Source organism: Chiloscyllium plagiosum, unplaced genomic scaffold (genome assembly GCF_037043375.1).
Source record: "Chiloscyllium plagiosum isolate Xiang-an unplaced genomic scaffold, Cpla_swu_hap1 HiC_scaffold_33, whole genome shotgun sequence".
Taxonomy (NCBI): domain Eukaryota; kingdom Metazoa; phylum Chordata; class Chondrichthyes; order Orectolobiformes; family Hemiscylliidae; genus Chiloscyllium; species Chiloscyllium plagiosum.
In genome coordinates, this window is record NW_028270171.1 from 20,826,365 (window position 1) to 20,850,844 (window position 24,480).

General features: G+C 52.4%; 1 protein-coding gene across 2 annotated transcripts in view; it reads left to right on the forward strand.

The window, feature by feature from the left end:
* The window catches only part of LOC122541983 (protein shisa-9-like), a 126,091-nt gene extending 102,422 nt beyond the window's left edge, over positions 1–23,669 (forward strand). Inside the window, exons 4-5 of one of the 2 annotated variants that reach the window (XM_087978113.1) lie at positions 20,451–20,600; positions 23,009–23,669. In XM_087978113.1, the coding sequence (XP_087834239.1) occupies positions 20,451–20,600; positions 23,009–23,376 (518 nt within the window). In that variant the 3' untranslated portion in view covers positions 23,377–23,669. The remainder of the gene's footprint in view (positions 1–20,450; positions 20,601–23,008) is intronic. The other variant, XM_087978114.1, reaches the window with a different exon arrangement.
* The last annotated feature ends 811 nt before the right edge of the window (positions 23,670–24,480 follow it).

The window sequence follows — 24,480 nt, forward strand, 5'->3', positions numbered from 1 at the left end:
CCTCAGGCCTACTTCATCTGTAAGGCCCCGTTTTCTTCCCAGTCGGCTGAGGTTTGATTTTTTTAAAAATTCATTCACGGGATGAGTGCGTCACTGGCCAGGTCAGCATTTATTACCCATCCCTAATTGCCCTGAGGGCAGTTAAGCATCAATCACAATGCTGTGGGTCTGGAGTAACATGTAGGCCCAGAGCTGGTAAAGATGGCCATTTCCTTCCCTAAAGGAGATGAATTTTTAAATCAGTCGATGATGGATTCATGGTCAGCATTAGACTCTTACTCCCAGATTTTAATTGAATTCGAATTCCGCCATCTGCCATGGTAGAATATTGCGTGGGTCTCGAGTTAACAGTCCAGCGATAATACCACTAGGCCTTGTCCTCCTCCTGAGTGGGGAGTTGATTAATAGAACATAGAACATAGAAGAATACAGCGCCGTACAGGCCCTTCGGCCCTCGATGTTGCGCCGATCCAAGCCCACCTAACCTACACTAGCCCACTATCCTCCATATGCCTATCCAATGCCCGCTTAAATGCCCATAATGAGGGAGAGTCCACCACTGCTACTGGCAGGGCATTCCATGAACTCACGACTCGCTGAGTAAAGAACCTACCCCTAACATCTGTCCTATACCTACCCCCCCTTAATTTAAAGCTATGCCCCCTTGTAATAGCTGACTCCATACGAGGAAAAAGATTCTCACTGTTGACCCTATCTAAACCCCTAATCATCTTATACACCTCTATCAAGTCACCCCTAAACCTTCTTTTCTCCAATGAAAACAGCCCCAAGTGCCTCAGCCTTTCCTCATACGATCTTTCTACCATACCAGGCAACATCCTGGTAAACCTCCTCTGCACCCGTTCCAGTGCCTCCACATCCTTCCTATAGTATGGCGACCAAAACTGCACACAATACTCCAGATGTGGCCGCACCAGAGTCTTATACAACTGCAACATGACCTCAGGACTCCGGAACTCAATTCCTCTACCAATAAAAGCCAGTACGCCATATGCCTTCTTCACCGCACTATTTACCTGGGTGGCAACTTTCAAAGATTTGTGTACATGGACACCAAGATCCCTCTGCTCATCCACACTACCAAGTATCCGACCGTTAGCCCAGTACCCCATCTTTTTATTACTCTTACCAAAGTGAATCACCTCACACTTAGCTACATTGAACTCCATTTGCCACCTTTCTGTCCAGTTCTGCAGCTTATCTATATCGATTAAGGATGATCAGCCATGATTATATTGAATGGTGGTGCAGGCTCGAAGGGCAGAATGGCCTACTCCTGCACTTATTGTCTATTGTCTATTGTCAACCTATCGAAAGGATGTGATTGTAATGGACGAACTGCTGAGGAGATTCACCAGAATGCCGCCTGGGATGGACTGATTCAACCAGGAAGAGAGGCTGGATTCGATGGGGTTGTTTTTCTCAGAACAGACAGGGCTTCTGTGGGGAGTAAGGCAGTTGATTGAAATGGACAAAGTTCCGAGGGGTATGGTTAGGGTACGCAGTGAGGTGTCGATAACCGGGGGGCTCAGTTTTAACAACGAGCAGGAGGATTGGAGGGGATATAAGGGGCGATGCTTTTCACCCAGAGCTTGTGGGAGTCATGAACACACTGCCTGAGAGAGATGTCTACTTGCAACAAGCCTCAGGAACCCCCCCCCCCAGTTATAACCTCTTCCGTCAGGCAGAAGATACAAAAACTTAAACACATGTATCAACAGATTCAAGAACAGCTTCTTCCCAGCTATTATTGGAATGGACCGCTCAAAATTTAAGTTTAATGTTGACCTCACTCTCTGCAGCCACACCATTGCATCCCTCGCTCTATTCTATTAACCGTAAGAACTTTGCATGATTCTGCCTGTACTGTGCGCAACACAAAACTTTTCACTGTACTGAGGGACACATGACAATACTAAATGAAATCAAATCAAATCAAGAAAGTCAAACAGGGCTATAGACCAAATGCTGGGAAATGAGATGACAGTGGATAGCTGTTTGATGACAGGCACAGAGCTGATGGGCTGAAGGGCCTTTCTCGATGCTTTAATACTCTATACACTCTGGATTACCACTGGATGTCTGGTCATTTAACCTGGTCACGTGGTGTGACAGGTCTTTGTAGAGAAAGCAATGACAGATACCCCAGTCACACATGATCACAAACGCTTTAACAATGACCACTTGCTTTATCCTTCGAATTGATACTGTCAACCGTCCAGAACTTGCGACAGGATTTACAAATTGTAAATCATTTTATTCAGTCACAGGACATAGGCGTTGCCATCTGGGCAAGCTCAGGGCGGCACAGTGGCTCAGTGGTTAGCACTGCTGCCTCATAGCATCAGGGTTGAATCCCAGCCTCGGGTGACTGTCTGTGTGGAGTGTGAACAGTCTCCCTGTGTCTGCATAGGTTTCCTCCGGGTGCTCCGGTTTCCTCCCACAGTCCAGAGATTTGCAGGTTAGAGTGGATTGGCCGTGGGAAATTGCCCGTAGTGTCTACGGAATTGCAGGCAAGATGGATGAGCTGTGGGAAATCTGTGGTTGCAGAGATGGGATGGGCCAGAGAAGCACAGCAGGTCAGGCAGCATCCGAGGAGCAGGAAAATCGATGTTTCAAGCAAGTATGAAGGGCTTTTGCCCGAAACGTTGATTTTCCTGCTCCTTGGATGCTGCCTGAACTGCTGTGCTTTTCCAGCACCACTCTAATCCAGAATCTGGTTTCCAGCATCTGCAGTCATTGTTTTTACTAATGGGATGGGCCAGCCTGGGTGGGATCTCTCCAGAGTGTTGGTGTGGACCTGATGGGCTGAATGGCCTGCTCCCACACTATAGGGATTCCATGATTAATTGCCCAGTCCCTAGTTGCCCCTTGAGAAGGTGGGGGTGAGCTGCCATCTTGAACCACTGCAGCCCACCTGCTGTGGGTTGACCCACAATGCCCTGAGGGAGGGAATTCCAGGATTGTGACTCAGCGACTATGAAGGAATGGCGAGATATTTCCAAGTCAGGATAGTGTGGGCTTGGAGGGGAACTTGCAGGGGGGTGGTGTTCCCATGTACCTGCTGCCCCTTGTCCTTCGAGATGGAAGTGGCCATGGGTTTGGACGTGGGCTGTTTTGTCCTGGATGGTGTTGGGCTTACAATCATACAGTCATAGAGATGTACAGCAGGGAAACAGACCCTTCAGTCCAACCTGTCCATGCCGACCAGTTATCCTAACCTAATCGCAGGTGATTTGGCCATGCTAAATTGCCCATAGTGTTAAGACCATAGGTCAGGGGTAAATATAAGGGAATGGGAATGGGTCTGGGTGGGTTTTACATTGGAGGGTCAGTATGGACTTCTTGGGCCGAAGGGCCTGTTTCCATACTGTAGGGAATCTAATCTAATCATAAAAATCTAATCAATTTGCCAGCACTTGGCCTTATTCATCTGAACCCTTCCTATTCATATCCCCATCCAGATACCTCTTAAATGCTACAATTGTACCAGCCTCCACCTGCTTGCACGCACGCCCCACTCTCTGCGTGAAAACGTTGCCCCTTCGGTCCCTTTTAAATTTTCCCCCTCTCACCTTTAAACCTATACCCTCTAGCTCTGGACTCCCCCACCCCAGCTTCTTGGAGTTGCCCCCACCCTGGCTTTCTGTCGTGTTTTCTTTAACAAAATGGCTGCTGCTTCCTGCTGCCCTGCTCCCCTCCATTTCCCATGAGCCTCTTCCTCCACCGACGTTGGCACCGTGGTCTCTCAGGGAAGATGGGAGCCTGGGGGATGTGTGCTGCCAAAGTTCTGAGGCTGATACCACTTGAGTGCTTGATCGTTCCCTTGGCTCCCGCACTTTGGTATAAATAGAACAGCCCTCATCTGCAGTAGTGCCAGCGTCTGCGGAGCCTCCTCCAGTTGTCAATGTGGCACGGTGCCAACCAGGTCAAATATCCTACCCAGAGATCCCCCCGTGGGCGGCCTGTGGGCCTCTGGATTCAAAGCGTGCTCCAGTACGACAACAGGGAAGTGAGGGAACATGCTGACTCCGGCTCACAGCCCGTGTGGGAATGAAACGGGAGAATCAAACCCAGTGGGGAGGCCCAGACCGGCGCAGCGACCTCCGAACTCAACAGGAGCACACTAGCAAGGCACAGAATAAGGCACACTGCCTCACAGCGCCAGGATTCGATCCCACTCTCGGGCGACTGTCTGTGTGGAGTTTGCACATTCTCCCCGTGTCTGCGTGGGTTTCCTCCGGGTGCTCCGGTTTCCTCCCACAGTCCAAAGATGTGCAGGTCAGGTGAATTGGCCATGTTAAATTGCCCGTAGTGTGCAGGGATGTGTAGGTTAGGGGCATTAGTCAGGGAATGGGTCTGTGAAGATACTGTTCGGAGGGTCGGTGTGGACTTGTTGGGCAGAATGGCCTGATCCCACACTGTTGGGATTCTCTGATCCTAATCAGGAGCTGTAGTAGGCCAACGGCCCTTCCAATCCTCTTCTGTCATCCCATGCTGCTCTTGTCCTTCAAGATGGTCATCGTGGCATTGGAAGGTGATATCTGAGGAACCTTGGTGAATTCCTGAGGGGCCATTGAAGCTAATATTGGTGATGGAGGCCATAGCAACTGACTCCAAATGGCCTAAAACCCTACCTGGTTCACTAAGGTCCTTTAAGGAGAGGAATCTGCCACCTTTGCCCAGCCTGAGCCACATGTAACTCCAGGCCCACGGCGATGCAGTAGTGCATGTGTCCAATTCACTGCCATCTTTTGCAGGCACAGTGGGCGAAGGGGGAACAGGCAGGAAATGCTGGCCGTGTTGATGATGACTTTATCTCATGGCTGAATAATAAGTGCAAGGAGTCCCTGGGTTATGTGTGGGTTCTGTTTCTGGATACATTCAAGTATAGCATTGTATAGACATAGCCTGTGCTGCACAGTGGCTCAGTGGTTAGCACTGCTGCCTCACAGTGCCAGGGACCCAGGTTCAATTCCAGCCTCAGGCGACTGTCTGTGTGGAGTTCGCACATTCTCCCCGTGTCTGCGTGGGTTTCCTCCGGGTGCTCTGGTTTCCTCCCACAGTCCAAAGATGTGCAGGTTAGGGTGGATTGGCCATTGCCCATAGTGTTCAGGGATGTGTTGGTTCGGTAGATTAGCCGCGAGAAATGTAGGGATTGGGCGGGATGCTCTCTGGAGGGTCAGTGTGGACCCGATGGGCTGAATGGCCTCTTTCGGCACTGAATGCTGGGTGACCTCAGTGAAGCAAACAGCATTCTGACAGGGTAGATGCAGGATGATGACCCCCTTCTTGCAGGGGGTGGGGAGCTGGTGGAGTCCAGGACCAGGGGATAGTGTTTCAGAATAAAGCATGGGGCCGGTTTTTTTCAGTCGGAGAGTGACGCGTCTTTGAGATCCTCAGGTGACTCCATCAATGGAATAGGCTCAAGTCAGAGATCGATAGATTTCTTTTTTGATGTTAAAGTCACCGAAGGATAAAGGTCATTGAAGTTGAGAATCAGCCATGAGCTGAATTGGCAGAACAGGTTCGATGGGCTGAATGGCCACTTTCTGTTCCTCATTTCGATGTTCCCATGCTCCACTGCAGCCTGAGGTGAGACGGGGTGATGTTTTCGTTGGTGGATGGTTTCGGATGGCTCAGGGTGGTGGGAGTCCACTTCAATAGCAGCCTGCGAGAAGGAATTGGACCAGCCCGTGACGGGGAGAGGGGATGCAGGAAGGCGGAGAACGGGGTGAGAGGGCGGGTTGGGTGAAGTTGTTTGAGAAAAACGAAAGGTGCGGGAAATCAGAAACGAAAACGGAAATTGATGGAAAGAACCCAGCAAGCCCGGCAGCAACTGTGGAGAGAAATCGGAGTAAACGCCAAGTGACCTTTCCTCAGAACTGACGGTAGCGAGGGGTTTTCTCTTCATGTCAGAGAAGGGTTGGAGGGAAGGGGGGGGGGAGAGGAGTAAAAGGCAGAAGGAGGTGGAGCCCAGAGAGAGAGGGAGAGAGAGAAACACTTGGACGCGCAAGGGAGTGGGTAAAGGTGAGTCTGGGGGAATGAAGACCAACTGATGGGGACCATTGGATGCTGACAGTGGGTTGTATGTGGGAGCAGCCCATATGACGGTAAGGCCTGGTGTGTGAGGGTAAGGGTTAAGGACATGGGAGTAAATGCCTCAAATCCCAAAATTGTTGAACTCGATATCAAGTCCGGAAGGCTGCAGTGTTCCCAAGCGGATAATGAGGTGCAGAACTTGTTTGTTCCGCTAGTATAGTACTTGATGGGCTGAATAGACTCCTCCTGACCTATAGCCTTGTGTCCTTCCTTGATTCTCTCAACAGGCAAGGGAGCACTTGGTAAATGAAACAGAGACTGGAACAGTCTCAGTTACAATGCTCAAGGGACGATCAATATGTCACAGACCGTTTCAGGTTGAGGCAAGGTCAGAGACATATCTGTACTGACTTAGAATCCCGACAGTTTGGGAAGTAGGCCATTCGGCCCATCGAGTCCACGCCAACCCTCTACAGGTCACCCACCCAGACCCAACCCCCATAACCCAACATCTTCCATGGCCAATCCACCCTAGCCTGCACACCTTTGGACTGTGGGAGGAAACCCACGCAGACACAGGGAGGACATGCAAACTCCACACAGACAGTTACAGACATGTACAGCACAGAAACAGACCCTTCAGTCCAGCTCATCCATACCGCCAGATATCTAAACAAATCTAGTCCCACCTGCCAGCACCCAGCCCATATCCCTCCAAACCCTTCCTATTCATATACCCATCTAGATGCCTTTTAAATGTTGTAATTGTACCAGTCTCCACCACTTCCTCTGGCAGCACATTCCATACACATACCACCCTCTGTGTGAAAACGTTGCCCCTTAGGTCTCTTTTATATCTTTCCCCTCTCACCCTAAACCTATGCCTTCGAGTTCTGGACTCCCCGACCCCAGGGAAAAGACTTTGCCTATTTACCCTATCCATGTCCCTCATAATTTTGTAAACATCTATAAGGTCACCCCTCAGCCTCCGACGCTCCAGGGAAAACAGCCCCAGCCTGTTCAGCCTCTCCCTGAAGCTCAAATCCCTCCAACCCTGGCAACATCCTTGTAAATCTTTTCTGAACCCTTTCAAGTTTCACAACATCTTTCCGATAGGAAGGAGACCAGAATTGCACGCAATATTCCAACAGTGGCCTAACCAATGTCCTGTACAGCCGCAACATGACCTCCCAACTCCTGTACTCAATACTCTCACCAATAAAGGAAAGCATACCAAACGCCTTCTTCACTATCCTATCTACCTGCAACTCCACTTTCAAGGAGCTATGAACCTGCACTCCAAGGTCTCTTTGTTCAGCAACACTCCCTAGGACCTTACCATTAAGTGTATAAGTCCTGCTAAGATTTGCTTTCCCAAAATGCAGCACCTTGCATTTATCTGAATTAAACCCCATCTGCCACTTCTCAGCCCATTGGCCTGTTTGGTCAAGATCCTGTTGTAATCTGAGGTAACCCTCTTCGCTGTCCACTACACCTCCAATTTGTCATCTGCTAACTTACTAACTATCACCCCAAATTCTCAACCAAATTATTTATATAAGTGAGAAACAAAAGTGGACCCAGCACCTTCCTTGTGGCACTCCACTGGTCACAGGCCTCCAGCCTGAAAAACAACCCTCCACCACCACCCTCTGTCTTCTACTTTTGAGTCAGTTCTGTATCCAAATGGCTAGTTCTCCCTGTATTCCATGAGATCCAATCTTGATAACCAGTCTCCCATGGGGAACCTTGTCGAACGCCTTACTGAAGTCCATATAGATCACATCTATCACTCTGCCCACATCAATCTTCTTTGTTACTTCTTCAAAAAACTCAATCAAGTTTGTGAGACATGATTTCCCACGCACAAACCATGTTGACTATCCCGAATCAGTCCTTGCCTTTCCAAATACATGTACATCCTGTCCCTCAGGATTCCCTCCAACAACTTGCCCACCACTGACGTCAGGCTCACTGGTCTATAGTTCCCTGTTTTGTCTTTACCGCCCTTCTTAAACAGTGGCACCACGTTTGCCAACCTCCAGTCTTCCGGCACCTCACCTGTGACTATCGATGATACAAGTATCCCAGCAAGGGGCCCAGCAATCACTTCTCTAGCTTCCCCCAGAGTTCTCGGGTACACCTGATCCTGGGGATTTATGCATTTTAAGACATCCAGCATAACGTGGACACTTTTCACGAATTTAACCAGGGTCCCTGGCGCTATGAGGTGGCAGCAATGAGCCACATTATCACTCACGCTGTGACTTTGTTCATCTGTTACAGATGTGTAGCAATGAGAGCGTGTGACATAATAACTGGTAACAGGAGTCTGGATTAGAGTGGTGCTGGAAAAGCTCAGCAGGTCAGGCAGCATCCGAGGAGCAGGAAAATCCACGTTTCGGGCAGGAGCCCTTCATCAGGAAAAGCCTTTCCTCAACGCATTCCTGTTGAAGGACGTTTGCCCGAAACGTTGATTTTCCTGCTCCTTGGATGCTGCCTGAGCTGCTGTGCTTTTCCAGCACCACCCTAATCCAGACTCTAATCTCCAGCATCTGCAGTTCTCACTTTCACCTAATAACTGTGCAGAGTGTATGCTGGAGGGTGAGAGTCAGGAGGGAGGGGAAGGCTGGATTGAGGATTGCTGGGTGTTAAGTACCACAGAAGGAATGTGAGGAATCTCTGTGTTAAAAGCCAATTGAACCAGACCAAAACTAAGAAAGGAGTAATGTTTCTGAAACTCCTTCCCATGTTGATGCTGTGGCACCTTGAGTATAAAATGGGAGAGGGGGAGGGGCGGAGGGAGTTAGAGAGTTTTTCAGTGAACGTGGGATCATAAAATTATATTTGCCCTCCAGATAGAAACCTTTTACCAAACAACAGTTGGTTGAGATGTCAGTCTTCATTAGATTAGATTCCCTTCGGCCCAACCAGTCCACACCGACGAGCAACCCACCCAGACTAATACACCTAACACTACGGGCAATTTAGCGTGGCCAATTCACCCTGACCCTGCACATCTTTGGACTGTGGGAGGAAACCGGAGCACCCAGAGGAAACCCACGCAGACACGGGGAGAACGTGCAAACTCCACACAGTCAGTCACCCCGAGGCTGGATTCGAACCTGGGTCCCTGGCGCTGTGAGGCAGCAGTGCTAACCACTGTGCCACCCATGACAGTAGGCAGCTGATGAAACTACACCCAGGTGTAAAATCAAAGTGAACACTTAAAGGGGCATCACAGTTATCAAACCTCAGTGGCACAGAGTTGGCAGTACTCAGACCTCACCCTATGGGCCCACACATGACCCCACGGCCTGGGAACCCTGAGACTCCAGGATTTTGATGCCAAGGACAACTGGGCACAGCCTGAAAGCTCAAGTCATGAGGACAGACGCCATTACAAACAAAAAAAAACAGCAATTGCTGGAAAAGCTCAGCAGGTCTGGCAGAATCTGTGGAGAGAGAGAAACAGAGTTAACGTTTCGGGTCCAATGCCCCTTCCTCAGAACTGGATCTGAGACGTTAACTCTGATCTCTCTCCACCGACGTTGCCAGAGCTGCTGAGCTTTTCCAGCAATTCTGATTTCCAGCAGCTTTAGTTTTTCTTTCGAAGATATTACGGGTCCACAGTCCCCAACGTCAACTTTGACTCAGGAATGGGAGAGTTACAATGCCAAGCAAGGTTAGGTGGGATATGTTGGTGGAAAGACACTGTTTTTCCCTAGAACACGAGGGTGGAAGAGGGAGAGAGGATATGGGATTCAAGACTGAAACTTGAAAAGGTTCAGAAAAGATTTACAAGGATGTTGCCAGGTTTGGAGGATCTGAGCTACAGGGAGAGGCTGAACAGGCTGGGGCTGTTTTCCCTGGAGCGTCAGAGGCTGAGGGGTGACCTTATCGAGGTTTATAAAATCATGAGGGGCATGGATAGGATAAATAGACAAAGTCTTTTCCCTGGGGTTGGGGAGTCCAGAACTCGAGGGCATGGGTTTAGGGTGAGAGGGGAAAAGATATAAAAGAGACCTAAGGGGCAACTTTTTCACACAGAGGGTGGTACGTGTATGGAATGAGCTGCCAGAGGAAGTGGTGGAGGCCGGTACAATTACAACATTTAAGAGGCATTTGGATGGGTATATGAATAGGAAGGGTATGGAGGGATATGGGCTGGGTGCTGAAAGGTGGGACTAGATTGGGTTGGGATATCTGGTCAGCACCGAAGGGTCTGTTTCCACGCTGTACATCTCGATGACTCTATGACTGGGGGCACAAGGTGAACGGAGAGTGATTTAAAAGAGACATGAGGGGCAAATGTTTTACACAGAGGGTGGTTCATGTGTGAAATGAACTTCCTGAGGAAGTGGTGGATGTGAGTGTAGTTACAATGTTTAAAAGACATGTGGATAAGGACATGAATAGGAACGGGTTGGAGGAATAATGGGCCAGGAGCAGGCAGGTGGAACTGGTTTAGTTTGGGATTGTGCTCGGCATGGACTGAAGGGTCTGTTTCTGTGCTGTATGACTTGATGAGGGTATCTGGCATTGAGAACTCACAAATCACTTACAGCAGTGAACAGCAGCTTAGAAAATAAAACCCGGATAAGGTGCAGGGAACTGTGTCCCAGGGGCTCAGAACTGAGGAGCAATGAGACAATGTTAAGAGGCTTACATCGAACTTGGCTTCAAACCGAGGAGTGTATCATTTCGGGTCTCCAGATTATAAATATGACGACACCAGAGAAGGTGAAAATTAAGGGATGCAACTTGTATCTTCCAAATCTCAGATTGCGAGTCCATCGCCCCGAGTTCTCCATGTGTTAGCATCTGAGGCAGCAATGTCCATTTGGGATTCTCTCAATCCCCTTTCCATCCATGTGACTGGAAAGCGTTTCATCGTTAGGACTGATGCAAGTCAAGCTGAGCTCCTCACTTATAAAATGCTTGTACGTTTATGGTAAAGACCCAATCCTGAAGGTTAGGGAGTACCAGAACTCACAGGCCGGCTAATCGGGAAAGATCGATGGCCATTGGCTCTTCGCAACAGCCTTTGTAATGATGGACGGAGTTGATAAGACTGTAAGAGGGTGCAGTAGACGGAGGCCATTCAGCCCACCAAATCTGCTCTGCCATTCAATGAGGCGGGCGGCACGGTGGCACAGTGGTCAGCACTGCTGCCTCACGGCACCAGAGACCCGGGTTCAATTCCCGCCTCGGGCGACTGACTGTGTGGAGTTTGCACGTTCTCCCCGTGTCTGCGTGGGTTTCCTCCGGGTGCTCCGGTTTCCTCCCACAGTCCAAAGATGTGCAGGGTCAGGTGAATTGGCCACGCTAAATTGCCCGTAGTGTTAGGTAAAGGGTACATGTAGGGGTATGGGTGGGTTGCGCTTCGGTGGGGCGGTGTGGACTTGTTGGGCCGGAGGGCCTGTTTCCACACTGTAAATAATCTAATCTGAGGTCATGGCTGATTCGATAATCTTCAACTCCACTTCCCGGCCTTTTCCCAACATTGGTCCAGCCTTGGGGTTGGTTAGCACAGCTAGCTAAGCAAGTAGCTTGTAAGATGGTGATACCAGCAGCGTGGGTTCAATTCCTGCATTGGCTGAAGTTACCATGAAGGAATCTGACTTGTCTGTGCCTCAGGTTAAACATGCACCAATCATCTCCCTCCCTCTGTCTGATGAGAGGGTGGTCAGGTCAGACCATGGGGTCCTTACCTTTAATGATTGTATCGGAGGTATTTCAGATTTGGACAACAGGAACTTTATTGTCCAGGAGATGGTGAGAATGTGGAACTCACTCTCTTAATGCAGGAAGGCTGAGACTGGACAGGTACACGGGTGGGGATGGAAAATACAGATGGAGACATCGAATAGTACAGCACGGAAACAGACCCTTTGGCCCAACCCATCCATGCTGACCCGATATCCTACCAAATCAAGTCCCATTCGCCAGCATCTGGCCCATATCCCTCTAAACCGAACTGGAGGGTTTGAGCTATAGGGAGAGGTTGAACAGGCTGGGGCTGTTTTCCCTGGAGCGTCGGAGGCTGAGGGGAGACCTCATGGAGGTTTACAAAATCATGAGGGGCAAGGATAGGATAACTAGATAAGGTCTTTTCCCTGGGGTTGGGGAGTCCAGAACTAGAGGGCATAGGTTTAGGGTGAGAGGGGAAAGATATAAAAGAGACCTAAGGGGCAACTTTTTCACACAGAGGGTGGTATGTGTATGGAATGAGCTGCCAGAGGAAGTGGTGGAGGCTGGTACAATTACAACATTTAAGAGGCATTTGGATGGGTATATGAATAGGAAGGGTTTGGAGTGATATGGGCCGGGTGCTGGCAGGTGGGACTAGATTGGGTTGGGATATCTGGTCGGCATGGACGGGTTGGACCGAAGGGTCTGTTTCGGTGCTGTACGTCTCTATGACTAACGCATCATACCAGACAGTACATGTCTTTGATTGTAATGTATCATCTCTCGTGTTGAGATGATATTCCATGTTTGGACAGCACTTTCTGAAAAGTCCCGGCTGTGTTAAAAGCTGTTATGAACAGCATCCCTCTCTCTGCAAGACAATGGAACAGACTGAGGCAGTACGTGTTTTTCTGAACGTGTGGGAGACTTCATGGCAATGGTGCAACCAATCAGAGTCACCGTGCCCCCTTTTCCCATGCAGCATAAATTGGTGCTCCCCTTGTAATTTGGCATTCTTGCGATTCTGTCCTATGAGACTGAGACAAAGCGTTTTGACACAACATCTTATGTTGTTGAGCAATATTTAATAACAGCTCAGTGAATCAGCAAGGATGCTCTCAGGAGCACCCTGAGGATAAACACCGGCCTAGAGTCAACACGAGATAAAATCATTCAACAAAATAAAGGAAGAGAAATGAGCATTGTAGATTGGTGGAGGGAGTGAGGAGGGAGTGTGGAGGGAGTGAGGAGGGGTGTAGAGGGAGTGAGGAGGGAGTGTGAGGGATGAGGAGGGAGTGAGGAGGGAGTGTGGAGGGAGTGTGAAGGGAGTGTGGAGGGGGTGTGAGGGAGTGAGGAGGGGTGTAGAGGGAGTGAGGAGGGAGTGTGGAGGGAGTAGGAGGGAGTGTGGAGGGAGTGAGGAGGGGTGTAGAGGGAGTGAGGAGGGAGTGTGGAGGGAGTAGGAGGGAGTGTGGAGGGAGTGAGGAGGGAGTGTGGAGGGAGTGAGGAGGGGTGTAGAGGGAGTGAGGAGGGAGTGTGGAGGGAATAGGAGGGAGTGTGGAGGGAGTGAGGAGGGGTGTAGAGGGAGTGAGGAGGGAGTGTGGAGGGAGTGAGGAGGGAGTGTGAAGGGAGTGAGGAGGGAGTGTGGAGGGAGTGAGGAGGGAGTGTGGAGGGAGTGAGGAGGGAGTGTGGAGGGAGTGAGGAGGGAGTGTGAAGGGAGTGAGGAGGGAGTGTGGAGGGAGTGTGGAGGGAGTGAGGAGGGAGTGTGGAGGGAGTGAGGAGGGAGTGTGAAGGGAGTGAGGAGGGAGTGTGAAGGGAGTGAGGAGGGGTGTAGAGGGAGTGAGGAGGGAGTGTGGAGGGAGTGAGGAGGGAGTGTGGAGGGAGTGAGGAGGGAGTGTGAAGGGAGTGAGGAGGGAGTGTGGAGGGAGTGAGGAGGGAGTGTGGAGGGAGTGAGGAGGGAGTGTGGAGGGAGTGTGGAGGGAGTGAGGAGGGAGTGTGGAGGTGTGAGGATGGAGTGAGGCGGGGGTGTGTAGGGAGTGAGGAGGGAGTGAGGTGGGGGTGTGGAGGGAGTGAGGAAGGAGTGTGGTGGGAGTGTGGAGGTGTGAGGATGGAGTGAGGTGGGGTGTGGAGGGAGTGAGGAGGGAGTGTGGAGGGAGTGTGGAGGGTGTGAGGATGGAGTGAGGCGGGGGTGTGGAGGGAGTGAGGAGGGAGTGTGGTGGGAGTGTGGAGGGAGTGAGGAAGGAGTGTGGAGGTGTGAGGATGGAGTGAGGCGGGGGTGTGGAGGGAGTGAGGAGGGAGTGAGGTGGGGGTGTGGAGGGAGTGAGGAAGGAGTGTGGAGGTGTGAGGATGGAGTGAGGTGGGGGTGTGGAGGGAGTGAGGAGGGAGTGTGGTGGGAGTGAGGAGGTGTGAGACAGGGAGACAGTAGGTGTGAGATGGGGAGCAGTGGGTGTGAGACAGGGGCCGACCCATCATCTCAGCATGCTCCTGCCCCACCGAACTCATCTCCACCTACCTCGATACTGTCCTATCCCCCCAGTCCAGGAACTCCCCACATAAGTTCAAGACACCACCCACGCCTTCCACCTCCTCCAAGACTTCCGTTTCCCCGGCCCCCAACGCCTCATCTTCACCATGGATATCCAATCCCTCTACACCGCCATTCGCCATGACCAGGGCCTCCAAGTCCTCCATTTCTTCCTCTCCCGATGTCCCCAACAGTACCCTTCCACCGACACTCTCATTTGTTTGGCCGAACTGGTCCTCACCCTCAACAATTTCTCCTTTGAATCCTCCCACTTCCTCCAGACCAAAGGGGTAGCCATGGGCACACGTATGGGCCCCAGCTATGCCTGTCTCTTTGTTGGCTACGTAGAGCAGTTGATCTTCCCTATTTACACCAGCACCACTCCCCACCTCTTCCTCCGCTACATTGATGACTGCATTGGCGACACCTCGTGCTCCCGCGAGGAGGTTGAGCAATTCATCAACTTCACCAACACATTCCACACTGACCTTAAATTTACCTGGACCATCTCTGACACCTCCCTCCCCTTCCTGGACCTCTCCATCTCCATTAATGACGACCGACTTGACACTGACATTTTTTACAAACCCACCGACTCCCACAGCTACCTGGATTACACCTCTTCCCACCCTACCTCTTGCAAAAATGCCATCCCGTATTCCCAATTCCTCCGCCTCCGCCGTATCTGCTCCCAGGAGGACCAGTTCCACCACAGAACACACCAGGTGGCCTCCTTCTTTAGAGACCGCAATTTCCCTTCCCACATGGTTAAAGATGCCCTCCAACGCATCTCATCCACATCCTGCACCTCCGCCCTCAGACCCCACCCCTCCAACCGTAACAAGGACAGAACCCCCCTGGTGCTCACCTTCCACCCTACAAACGTCCGCATAAACCAAATCATCCGCCGACATTTCCGCCACCTCCAAACGGACCCCACCACCAGGGATATATTTCCATCCCCACCCCTTTCCGCCTTCCACAAAGACCGTTCCCTCCGTGACTACCTGGTCAGGTCCACGCCCCCCTACGATCCACCCTCACATCCTGGCACTTTCCCCTGCCACCGTAGGAACTGTAAAACCTGTGCCCACACCTCCTCCCTCACCTCCATCCAAGGCCCTAAAGGAGCCTTCCACATCCATCAAAGTTTTACCTGCACATCCACTAATATCATTTATTGTATCCATTGCTCCTGATGCTGTCTCCTCTACATTGGGGAGACTGGGCGCCTCCTAGCAGAGCGCTTTAGGGAACATCTCCGGGACACCCGCACCAATCAACCCCACCGCCCCGTGGTCCAACATTTCAACTCCCCCTCCCACTCTGTCGAGGACAAGGGGGTCCTGGGCCTCCTTCACCGCAGCTCCCTCACCACCAGACGCCTGGAGGAAGAACGCCTCATCTTCCGCCTCGGAACACTTCAACCCCAGGGCATCAATGTGGACTTCAACAGTTTCCTCATTTTCCCTTCCCCCACCTCACCCTAGTTCCAAACTTCCAGCTCAGCACTGTCCCCATGACCTGTCCGACCTGCCTATCTCCTTTTCCACCTATCCACTCCATCCTCCTCTCCCCCCCCGATCTATCACCTTCATCCCCTCCCCCACTCACCTATTGTACTCTATGCTATTTTCTCCCCACCCCCACCCTCCTCTCATTTATCTCTCCACCCTTCAGGCTCTCTGCCTGTATTCCTGATGAAGGGCTTTTGCCCGAAACGTCGATTTTCCTGCTCCTCGGATGCTGCCTGAACTGCTGTGCTCTTCCAGCATCACTCTAATCTAGACTCTGGTTTCCAGCATCTGCAGTCATTGTTTTTACCTTACGATAGTAGGTGTGAGACGGTATGGGTGTGAGTTGGGGGTAGTGGGTGTGAGATGGGGATAGTGGGTGTGAGATGGGGACAGTGGGTGTGAGACAGGGGACAGTGGGTGTGAGACGGTGTGGACAGTGGGTGTGAGATGGGGACAGTGGGTGTGAGATGGGGGACAGTGGGTGTGAGACGGGGACAGTGTGTGTGAGACAGGGGACAGTGGGTGTGAGATGGGGACAGTGGGTGTGAGACGGGGGACAGTGGGTGTGAGATGGGGAACAGTGGGTGTGAGATGGGGGGTAGTGGGTGTGAGATGGTGACAGTGGGTGTGAGACGGGGGACAGTGGGTATGAGATGGTGACAGTGGGTGTGAGATGGGGGACAGTGGGTGTGAGATGGGGACAGTGGGTGTGAGACGGTGTGGACAGTGGGTGTGAGACGGTGTGGACAGTGGGTGTGAGGCGGGGACAGTGACCTTACCTGTTCTGGGCCTGGATGTGCGCCTACACAGAAGCTGATAGACACAGGTCAGTCTCTGGGACTATGTTCTGAAAAGTTAACCTGTAGCCTCTCCATGAACCATTGTCTGTGAACACCATGGGGGTGCTGACAGACCAGGAGGGGCTGTGAAACCCGGGGTGGGGGCGCGGGTCAGGGGGCTCTGAACTGACCGAAGCCTAGGAACTGAGGCATGCTGGGAACCTCTTGGATAGTGGGTTACACTAGGCCGAGCCCCTGGGCAAGGGGCAAAGGGGTACCACCATTGGGTAATGTCACAACTGTCAGGCTCAGCAATTTAACAGAAGTTACAACAAAATCGCCTAATGACTGGCCTGTGCAGCCGAACTGATTTGTTTCCCAGTGAAAGGCAGTGCATCTGTAATTAGATCAGAGCTGACACATTGGATCACGCCTCAGTACAGACGCACGCTCCTCTCTCTGTTTGTCCCAGACCTGCCTCCAGCTCTTGTTAGCTCCCTATAAATAAACACACTGCGCTCACTTTCGTTTAATCCTTCACTTTTCAAAAAGATTTGTTCCTCGCGGATTGCGGCTGGTTTGTTTTGAGTCTGTTAAGTACGCGGGTTTAGGTTTGTTCACTCGTTTTCAGAATGTGGGCATTGCTTCCGTCCCTAGTTGCCCCTTGAGAAGGTGGTGGGTGAGCTGCCATCTTGAACCGCTGCAGTCCCCCTGCCGTGACCCACGATGCCCTGAGGGAGGGAATTCCAGGGTTTTGTCCCAGTGACAGTGGAGGAAAATCTCCAAGTCAGGATAGGGAGGGGTTTGGAGGGGAACTTGCAGGGGGGTGGTGTTCCCATATATCTGCTGCCCCTTGTCCTTCGAGATGGAAGTGGCCGTGTGTTTGGAAGATGCTGCCTGAGGATCTTTCTGCGGTGCATCTTGTAGATAGTACACCCTACTGCTACTGAGCGTCGGTGGTGAAGGGAGTGAAAGGTTGAAGTAGGGAATGGGGCACTGTTTCTGAAACAGTGACAGGCCATTCGTCCCATCTGGTCCTTGCTGCTGTCCATGGCCAACATGAGTCTCCTCTCGGTTACTTCCTCCCTCACACTTACCAGTGTCCCTGCCTCTGAAACAGAAGCCCTGGGTTTGAGTCCCATTGACCCAGCAGGAAGGCCAACTCATGCCAGTGACAGTTCGCATGAGATTCCTGACCAGTTCGGGGATGGGACGACCATTGCGGCCACTATGCACGGCTCTGGGCTACCTTGCAAAAGGGTTGGTTGCCACGGTAACCCGAACCCCCTGAGTGAACGGTAACTCACCTCGGCCTGATTCAGCCAGTTTCCCTTCCCTTATCGAGTACAGAGTTTGACTCCATCCAGGCTTGGTTGAGGGATGGGGGAGGTGACGGATCCAGAGGAAGAAACTTCGAGAGGAAATTGGTTCCTTCAGCGAGTGTTGGGGGGGGGGGTCTGCTTGATAGAAACAGACGTACTCACGACGTTCCGTCCCCATCTCCCTGCGCATCCGTGTGCTTACCTGAAAGCCCCTTAAACAGCCCGATGGTATCTGACCTCTGCCAGTGTGTTCCAGACTCCTACCACTCTCTCTGTCAGCCATCTGCCCCTCACAGTCCCCTTTGAACTTCCCCCCCCCCCGCACCTTAAATACATGCCAGCTCGTATGAGACATTTCAACTGTTTCTGACGCAACCTATGCATCTCATAGTTTCATAGAGCTCTGTCAAGTCTCCCCTCAGCCTCCGAGAAAGAGTCTGAGATTTTTCAAACCTCCCCTTATAGCTCAGACCCTCTGACCCTGGCAGCATCCTGGTAAATCTGTCTCTCCAAAACCTTCACCTCCTTCCTGTAACGTGGAGACCATGAATTGAAAGGCTAAGTCTGGCCGAACCAAAGTCTGATAAGACTGCATCACGACATCCTGATGCTTGTACGCAACTCCCTGACCCACAAAGGCAAAGTTTAAAATCACACAACACCAGGTTATAGTCCAACAGGTTTAATTGGAAGCACACTAGCTTTCGGAGCGACACAATCACCTGATGAAGGAGCGTCGCTCCGAAAGCTAGTGCTTCCAATTAAATCTGTTGGACTATAACCTGGTGTTGTGTAGTTTATTAACTTTGCAAAAGTGAGGACTGCAGATGCTGGAGGTCAGAGTCTCGATCAGAGCGGTGCGGGAAAAGCCCAGCAGGTCAGGCAGCATCCGAGGGGCAGGAAAATCGACGTTTTCAGCCTTCCCGATGAAGGGATCCTGCCTGAAACCTTGATGTTCCTGCTCCCTCAGATGCTGCCCGACCTGCTGTGCTTTTCCCACACCACTCTAATCCTGATTTTTAACTTTGTCCACCCCAGTCCAATACCAGCCCCTTCACAAAAAAAAGGCCAGCATGCCATGTGCCTGCTTTCCCACCCGACTGAGTCACGCAGCCATTTTCAGGGAGCTATGGACTTGATCCCCAAGATCTCCGTAGGCATTGGCACTCACAGCTTTCAATAATACTCTTAACCAGCCCCCTTCCCTGGAGATAACGAGAAAATCTCTTTCTTTGTTTTTACACCCCTCGCACGTTTCCTTTCATAACAAGCGGCTTTGTCTCCCTTTGCTGGTCTTTGTATTTGTCCTATTCTGAAGGATCTGTCTTTGTTTTTTTCATGTTTTTATAAGCCCTTCTCTGAGGTCCCTTGTCTCCTGAGCTGTCCATAGTAGTTTTGTTTTGTGTGAGGTGCAACTATTCCTTTGCTTGGGCACAGACTGTGTCTGAATACATGCTCTTCAACCAGGAGACAATGTAGGTCAGTGAGCAAAGGTGATATGGCTGCATGTTAGGACATGGAGGTTAAAGTTCAAAGGTGACGAGTGTTACAACGGGACATAAATTTAAGGTGAAGGGTGGAAGGTATAGGGGAGATGTCAGGGGTGGGTTCTTTACCCAAAGAGTGGTGGGGGCATGGAATGCGCTGCCTGTGGGAGTGGCAGAGTCAGAATCTTTGGTGACCTTTAAGCGGCAATTGGATAGGTACATGGATGGGTGTTTAAGCTAGGACAAATGTTCGGCACAACATCGTGGGCCGAAGGGCCTGTTCTGTGCTGTGTTGTTCTATGTTCTATGTGACTTCGCAATGACAGAGGATCGAATTTTGGAGTTCTTGGCCAACATCAGTAAGTAACAGTCTGTGGGGAGGAAGACTTGCCAGGGTTGGGGGATCTGAGCTACAGGGAGAGGCTGAACAGGCTGGGGCTGTTTTCCCTGGAGTGTCGGAGGCTGAGGGGTGACCTTATAGAGGTTTACAAAATCATCAGGGGGAAGGATAGGATAAATAGATAAGGTCTTTTCCCTGGGGTTGGGGAGTCCAGAACTAGAGGGCATAGGTTTAGGGTGAGAGGGGAAAGATATAAAAGAGACCTAAGGGACAACTTTTTCACACAGAGGGTGGTACGTGTATGGAATGAGCTGCCAGAGGAAGTGGTGGAGGCTGGTACAATTACAACATTTAAGAGGCATTTGGATGGGTATATGAATAGGAAGGGTTTGGATGGATATGGGCCGGGTGCTGGCAGGTGGGACTAGATTGGGTTGGGATATCTGGACGGGTTGGACCGAAGGGTCTGTTTCTGTGCTGTACATCTCGATGACTCTATGACTAACAGATTGCATCCTCATCAAATCAGGGGCATGAAGGTCAACTTTTGAGGCCAAGTCAGTCGATTCCAGGGACTGAACCGGCAACCCCTCAGTATCCATCCGGTTCCATCGGGATATCCCAACCCCGATGGTCCCCGTAGGTTGGTGGGTGATTGGTTGGTCAGAGTCAGTACCACCCCCCGGGGGTGGGGGGTGCCGCTCACAGTCTCGGTTTACCTCCACAGAGCAGCCTCACCTGAATAACGCGCTGGCCCCATCGCGGAGCGTCTCCCAGATGGGACCAACTCACCCCCACAACAATATCCTGCAGCGAATGGCCTCAGCACCGCCACCCGGACAGGACTTCAATAAATACGCCACGCTCCAGGCAGTGGGTGAGTAGCGACCAGGAAAACCCCCTCCACCCGCCCACCAGCCTATTAAAATCATGGGCCTGAAGGAGGAGCATGGGGAGGACCTTCAGCCCCTCGAGTCTGTCCTGTCACCATCGCTGACAGATGGACAACGGGGCTCCATTCACCTGCCCCTTCACTCCACATCCCAAGAAAATCGTGACAATCTCTATCGTCCCAGTCTCGATTTGACCCTCTTTTGGGCGGGGGGGAGGGGCTTAGAAGCTTCTAGATTCTCACGCCTCTCGTTGAAAAGCAGGAGCTTCCTAACATGGCCCGGGTACAAGGCTTGAGTCAATCCTTCCTTGTCCCGGTGTGTCCCCAGCAGAGGAACCCACTTCATACACTGCCACCTCTTTCTCATCATTTAAACCATCGCGATTATATTACCCCTCTCTCCCACCCCCACTCAAACTGAAGGAGAATGATTGATTCCAGGCTGTAACAGCACAGTGACGCAATGAATCGAGTTCTTTCAGCCTTGGCAGAGGCCTTGTGGCCTCCGGCCCAGAATCTCTGGCTTCAAGTCCCACTCCAGGACGAGGTGGTCCCAAGTGGCCCCGTATTTGTGACATGGCCAGACGCAGATCCTTCTAGACACGCACCAGCGGCGGCAGGAGAGATCCGGAGGGTGGGGGTGGCAGGGCAACGACGTGATGTGAAATAATTGATGCCTCCACCGCCACCATCTGTAGCTGAGTCAATCAGCTAATGCTGGCTGGGCCTGGGACTGCGACTGAGCTTGGGCCGAGGCCTGGGACTGCGTTTGGACCTGGGACTAGGCCTGGGACTGGGTTTGGGCCTGGGACTGGGCCTGGGACTGTGTTTGGGCCTGGGACTGGGACTGGGTTTGGGCCTGGGCCTGGGCCTGGGCCTGGGACTGTGTTTGGGCCTGGGACTGTGTTTGGGCCTGAGACTGCATTTGGACCTGGGACTGGGCCTGGGACTACATTTTGACCTGGGACTGGGCTTGGGCTTAAGCCTGGACTGGATTTGGGCATGGTCCAGATGCAGGCTCCCAGCAGCAGGCCTAACTACTTCCTCCGCTCATTTGAAGTGAACCTTGTGGCGGTGCCATATCCACCCCCCCCCCCCAACCCAAGTATTTCAGCCCATGAGATATCAGAGCAGGAGTAGGCCATTCAGCCCCTCGAACCCATCCCACCATTCTTATTGATCGTCCCATTGCTGAGTGAAACAGGGAGCCTCTCTCGGTGTGACACACGCCAGACCTACTCCTGAGAGAACCTTGACTTTAACCCTTTTGTAAATGAGTCACAGGGTGTTTACAGCACAGAAGGAGGCCATATGTGAGGGAGGGTATAACTACCATGGAGGGAGTGCTGTGAAGGGTCACTTGCTGTTACCAGGGACTGTCCCATGAGGAGAGATTGGTTCAACTGGGCCTGTATTTACTATAGCTTCAAAGGACAAGAGGGGCCCTGACTGAAATATGCAAAATTTTAACAGGGCTAGGTGGACTAGGGGCAAGGAGGAGGCTCTCGCCGTTTGGAGAGTTTAGACCCAGGGGGCACACTGCCTCAGCGTATGGAGTAGGCCGCTGAGGTGAAGTAACGTTTCTAACCTCCGAGGATAGCAAAGCTGTGGAATTCTCTCCCACCGAAGGTGAAAGAGAGGTCAGGTCACTGAGAACATTCAAGACAAGGGGAGATACACGGTTCGATGTTAAAGTCACCCGAGGAGGGTGTCGGGAGAGGGAGAATGTGGTGTTGGGACAGAGGAGCACTGTTCTCACACTCGGGGGTGGGGGGGGGGGGGGGTGGGGGAGCAGGCTCCATTCTGTACTCAGTTGCTATGTTTCACAATCCGCGCCCTCACCCCCTCACCCCCTCACCCCCTCGCCCCTTCCCTCACCTCCACCCGCACGACCTTCATCCCCCATCCCTCCCTCAGCTCCAACCCCCACCAGATTGCCCCCTCACCTGCTCCCCCCTCCCTCACCTCCACCCTCACTCACTCATCCCCTCACACTCCACCCTTCCCTCGTGCCCTCTCCTCCTCCCTAACCCCCCTCCCACCCCTCCCCCACTTCCCCACAACACTATTGGGATTCTAGTCCTTTCTCACTATTTTTTTAAAAAAAAGATGTGATTCTTATGACGCACAGTGTTACTGAAACTCTCTCTTCCCCCTTTCTCTCCCCCTCTCTCCCCCCTCCCCCTCTCTCCCCCTCTCTCTCCCGCCTTTCTCTCTCCCTCTCTCCCCCTCTCTCTCCCTCTCCCCCTCTCTCTCCCTCTCTCCCCCTCTCTCTCCCTCTCTCCCCCTCTCTCTCCCTCTCCCCCTCTCTCCCCCTCTCTCTCCCTCTCCCCCTCCCTCCCCCTCTCTCTCCCGCCTTTCTCTCTCCCTCTCTCTCCCTCTCCCCCCTGCAGCAGAGACAGCTCCTGACGATTTCTACTCCAGGAGGTATCCGCTGCGGGAGCTGACTCCGTCGGGAGTGACGTTCCCAGTGCTGGGACCCCCCCAGAAGGACAGGCCCCCTGGGGAGCTGTGTGGGGGCTTTGTGACCACCACCCCGGCTCAGAAAACCAAAGTCGGCAAGAGCAACGCGCAGCCCCTGCTTAACCCGGGCTACAAGGGCTGGGAGCCGGGCGAGCCACCCGGCCGCAGGCTCCTCTCCACCAACAGGAGGCAGTATAACATCGAGCACTTGCCGGAGATCTTCAATGTCCCACCACATTACAAACAGCAGCGACAAAGGCACCTATCCACAAACAGCAAGACGGAGGTCACCGTCTAACTGGCCCCTCGCGAGAGAGAACCCCCTGTCCTAAAGGCCACAACTAACCTGAACGCTGCTAGGGTGGGGAGAGGGTGGGGAGGACCGACATAGCTCCTTCTGGCAGTTGAACCATCTCAGGTGGCCCCTCAGTTGCCCAACTCAGTGGTCCCCTTCAATTGCCCCTCTCAGTTGCCCCCTCAGCTGCCTCTCCCTGTGGTTCCCCTTCAATTGCCCCTCTCAGTTGCCCCCTCAGCTGCCTCTCCCTGTGGTTCCCCTTCAATTGCCTCTCTCAGTTGCCACTCATTGCTCCTCCCTGTGGTTCCCCTCTGTTGCCCCCCCTCAGTTAACCCCCTCTCAGTTGCCCCTCATTGTTCGTCCCTGTGGTTCCCCTCAGTTACCCCCCTCTCAGTTGCCCCTCATTGCTCCTCCCTGTGGTTCCCCTCAGTTACCCCCCTCTCAGTTGCCCCTCATTGCTCCTCCCTGTGGTTCCCCTCAGTTGTCCCCATCAGTTACCCCCCTCTCAGTTGCCGCTCATTGCTCCTCCCTGTGGTTCCCTTCAGTTACCCCCCTCTCAGTTGCCCCTCATTGCTCCTCCCTGTGGTTCCCCTCAGTTGCTCCCCCTCAGTTGCCCCCACCAGTTACCCCCCTCTCAGTTGCCCCTCATTGCTCCTCCCTGTGGTTCCCCTCAGTTGTCCCCATCAGTTACCCCCCTCTCAGTTGTCGCTCATTGCTCCTCCCTGTGGTTCCCTTCAGTTACCCCCCTCTCAGTTGCCCCTCATTGCTCCTCCCTGTGGTTCCCCTCAGTTACCCCCCTCTCAGTTGCCCCTCATTGCTCCTCCCTGTGGTTCCCCTCAGTTGCCCCCCTCAGTTACCCCCTCTCAGTTGCCCCTCATTGCTCCTCCCTGTGGTTCCCCTCAGTTGCCCCCCTCAGTTACCCCCTCTCAGTTGCCCCTCATTGCTCCTCCCTGTGGTTCCCCTCAGTTACCCCCCCTCTCAGTTGCCTCTCATTGCTCCTCCCTGTGGTCCCCCTCAGTTGCCCCTCTCAGTTGCCCCTCCATGGCAGCTATCAGAAGCAAGTCAGCAAATCACCATCCGAGCCCAGAGAAGTTGCCACCTTGATGC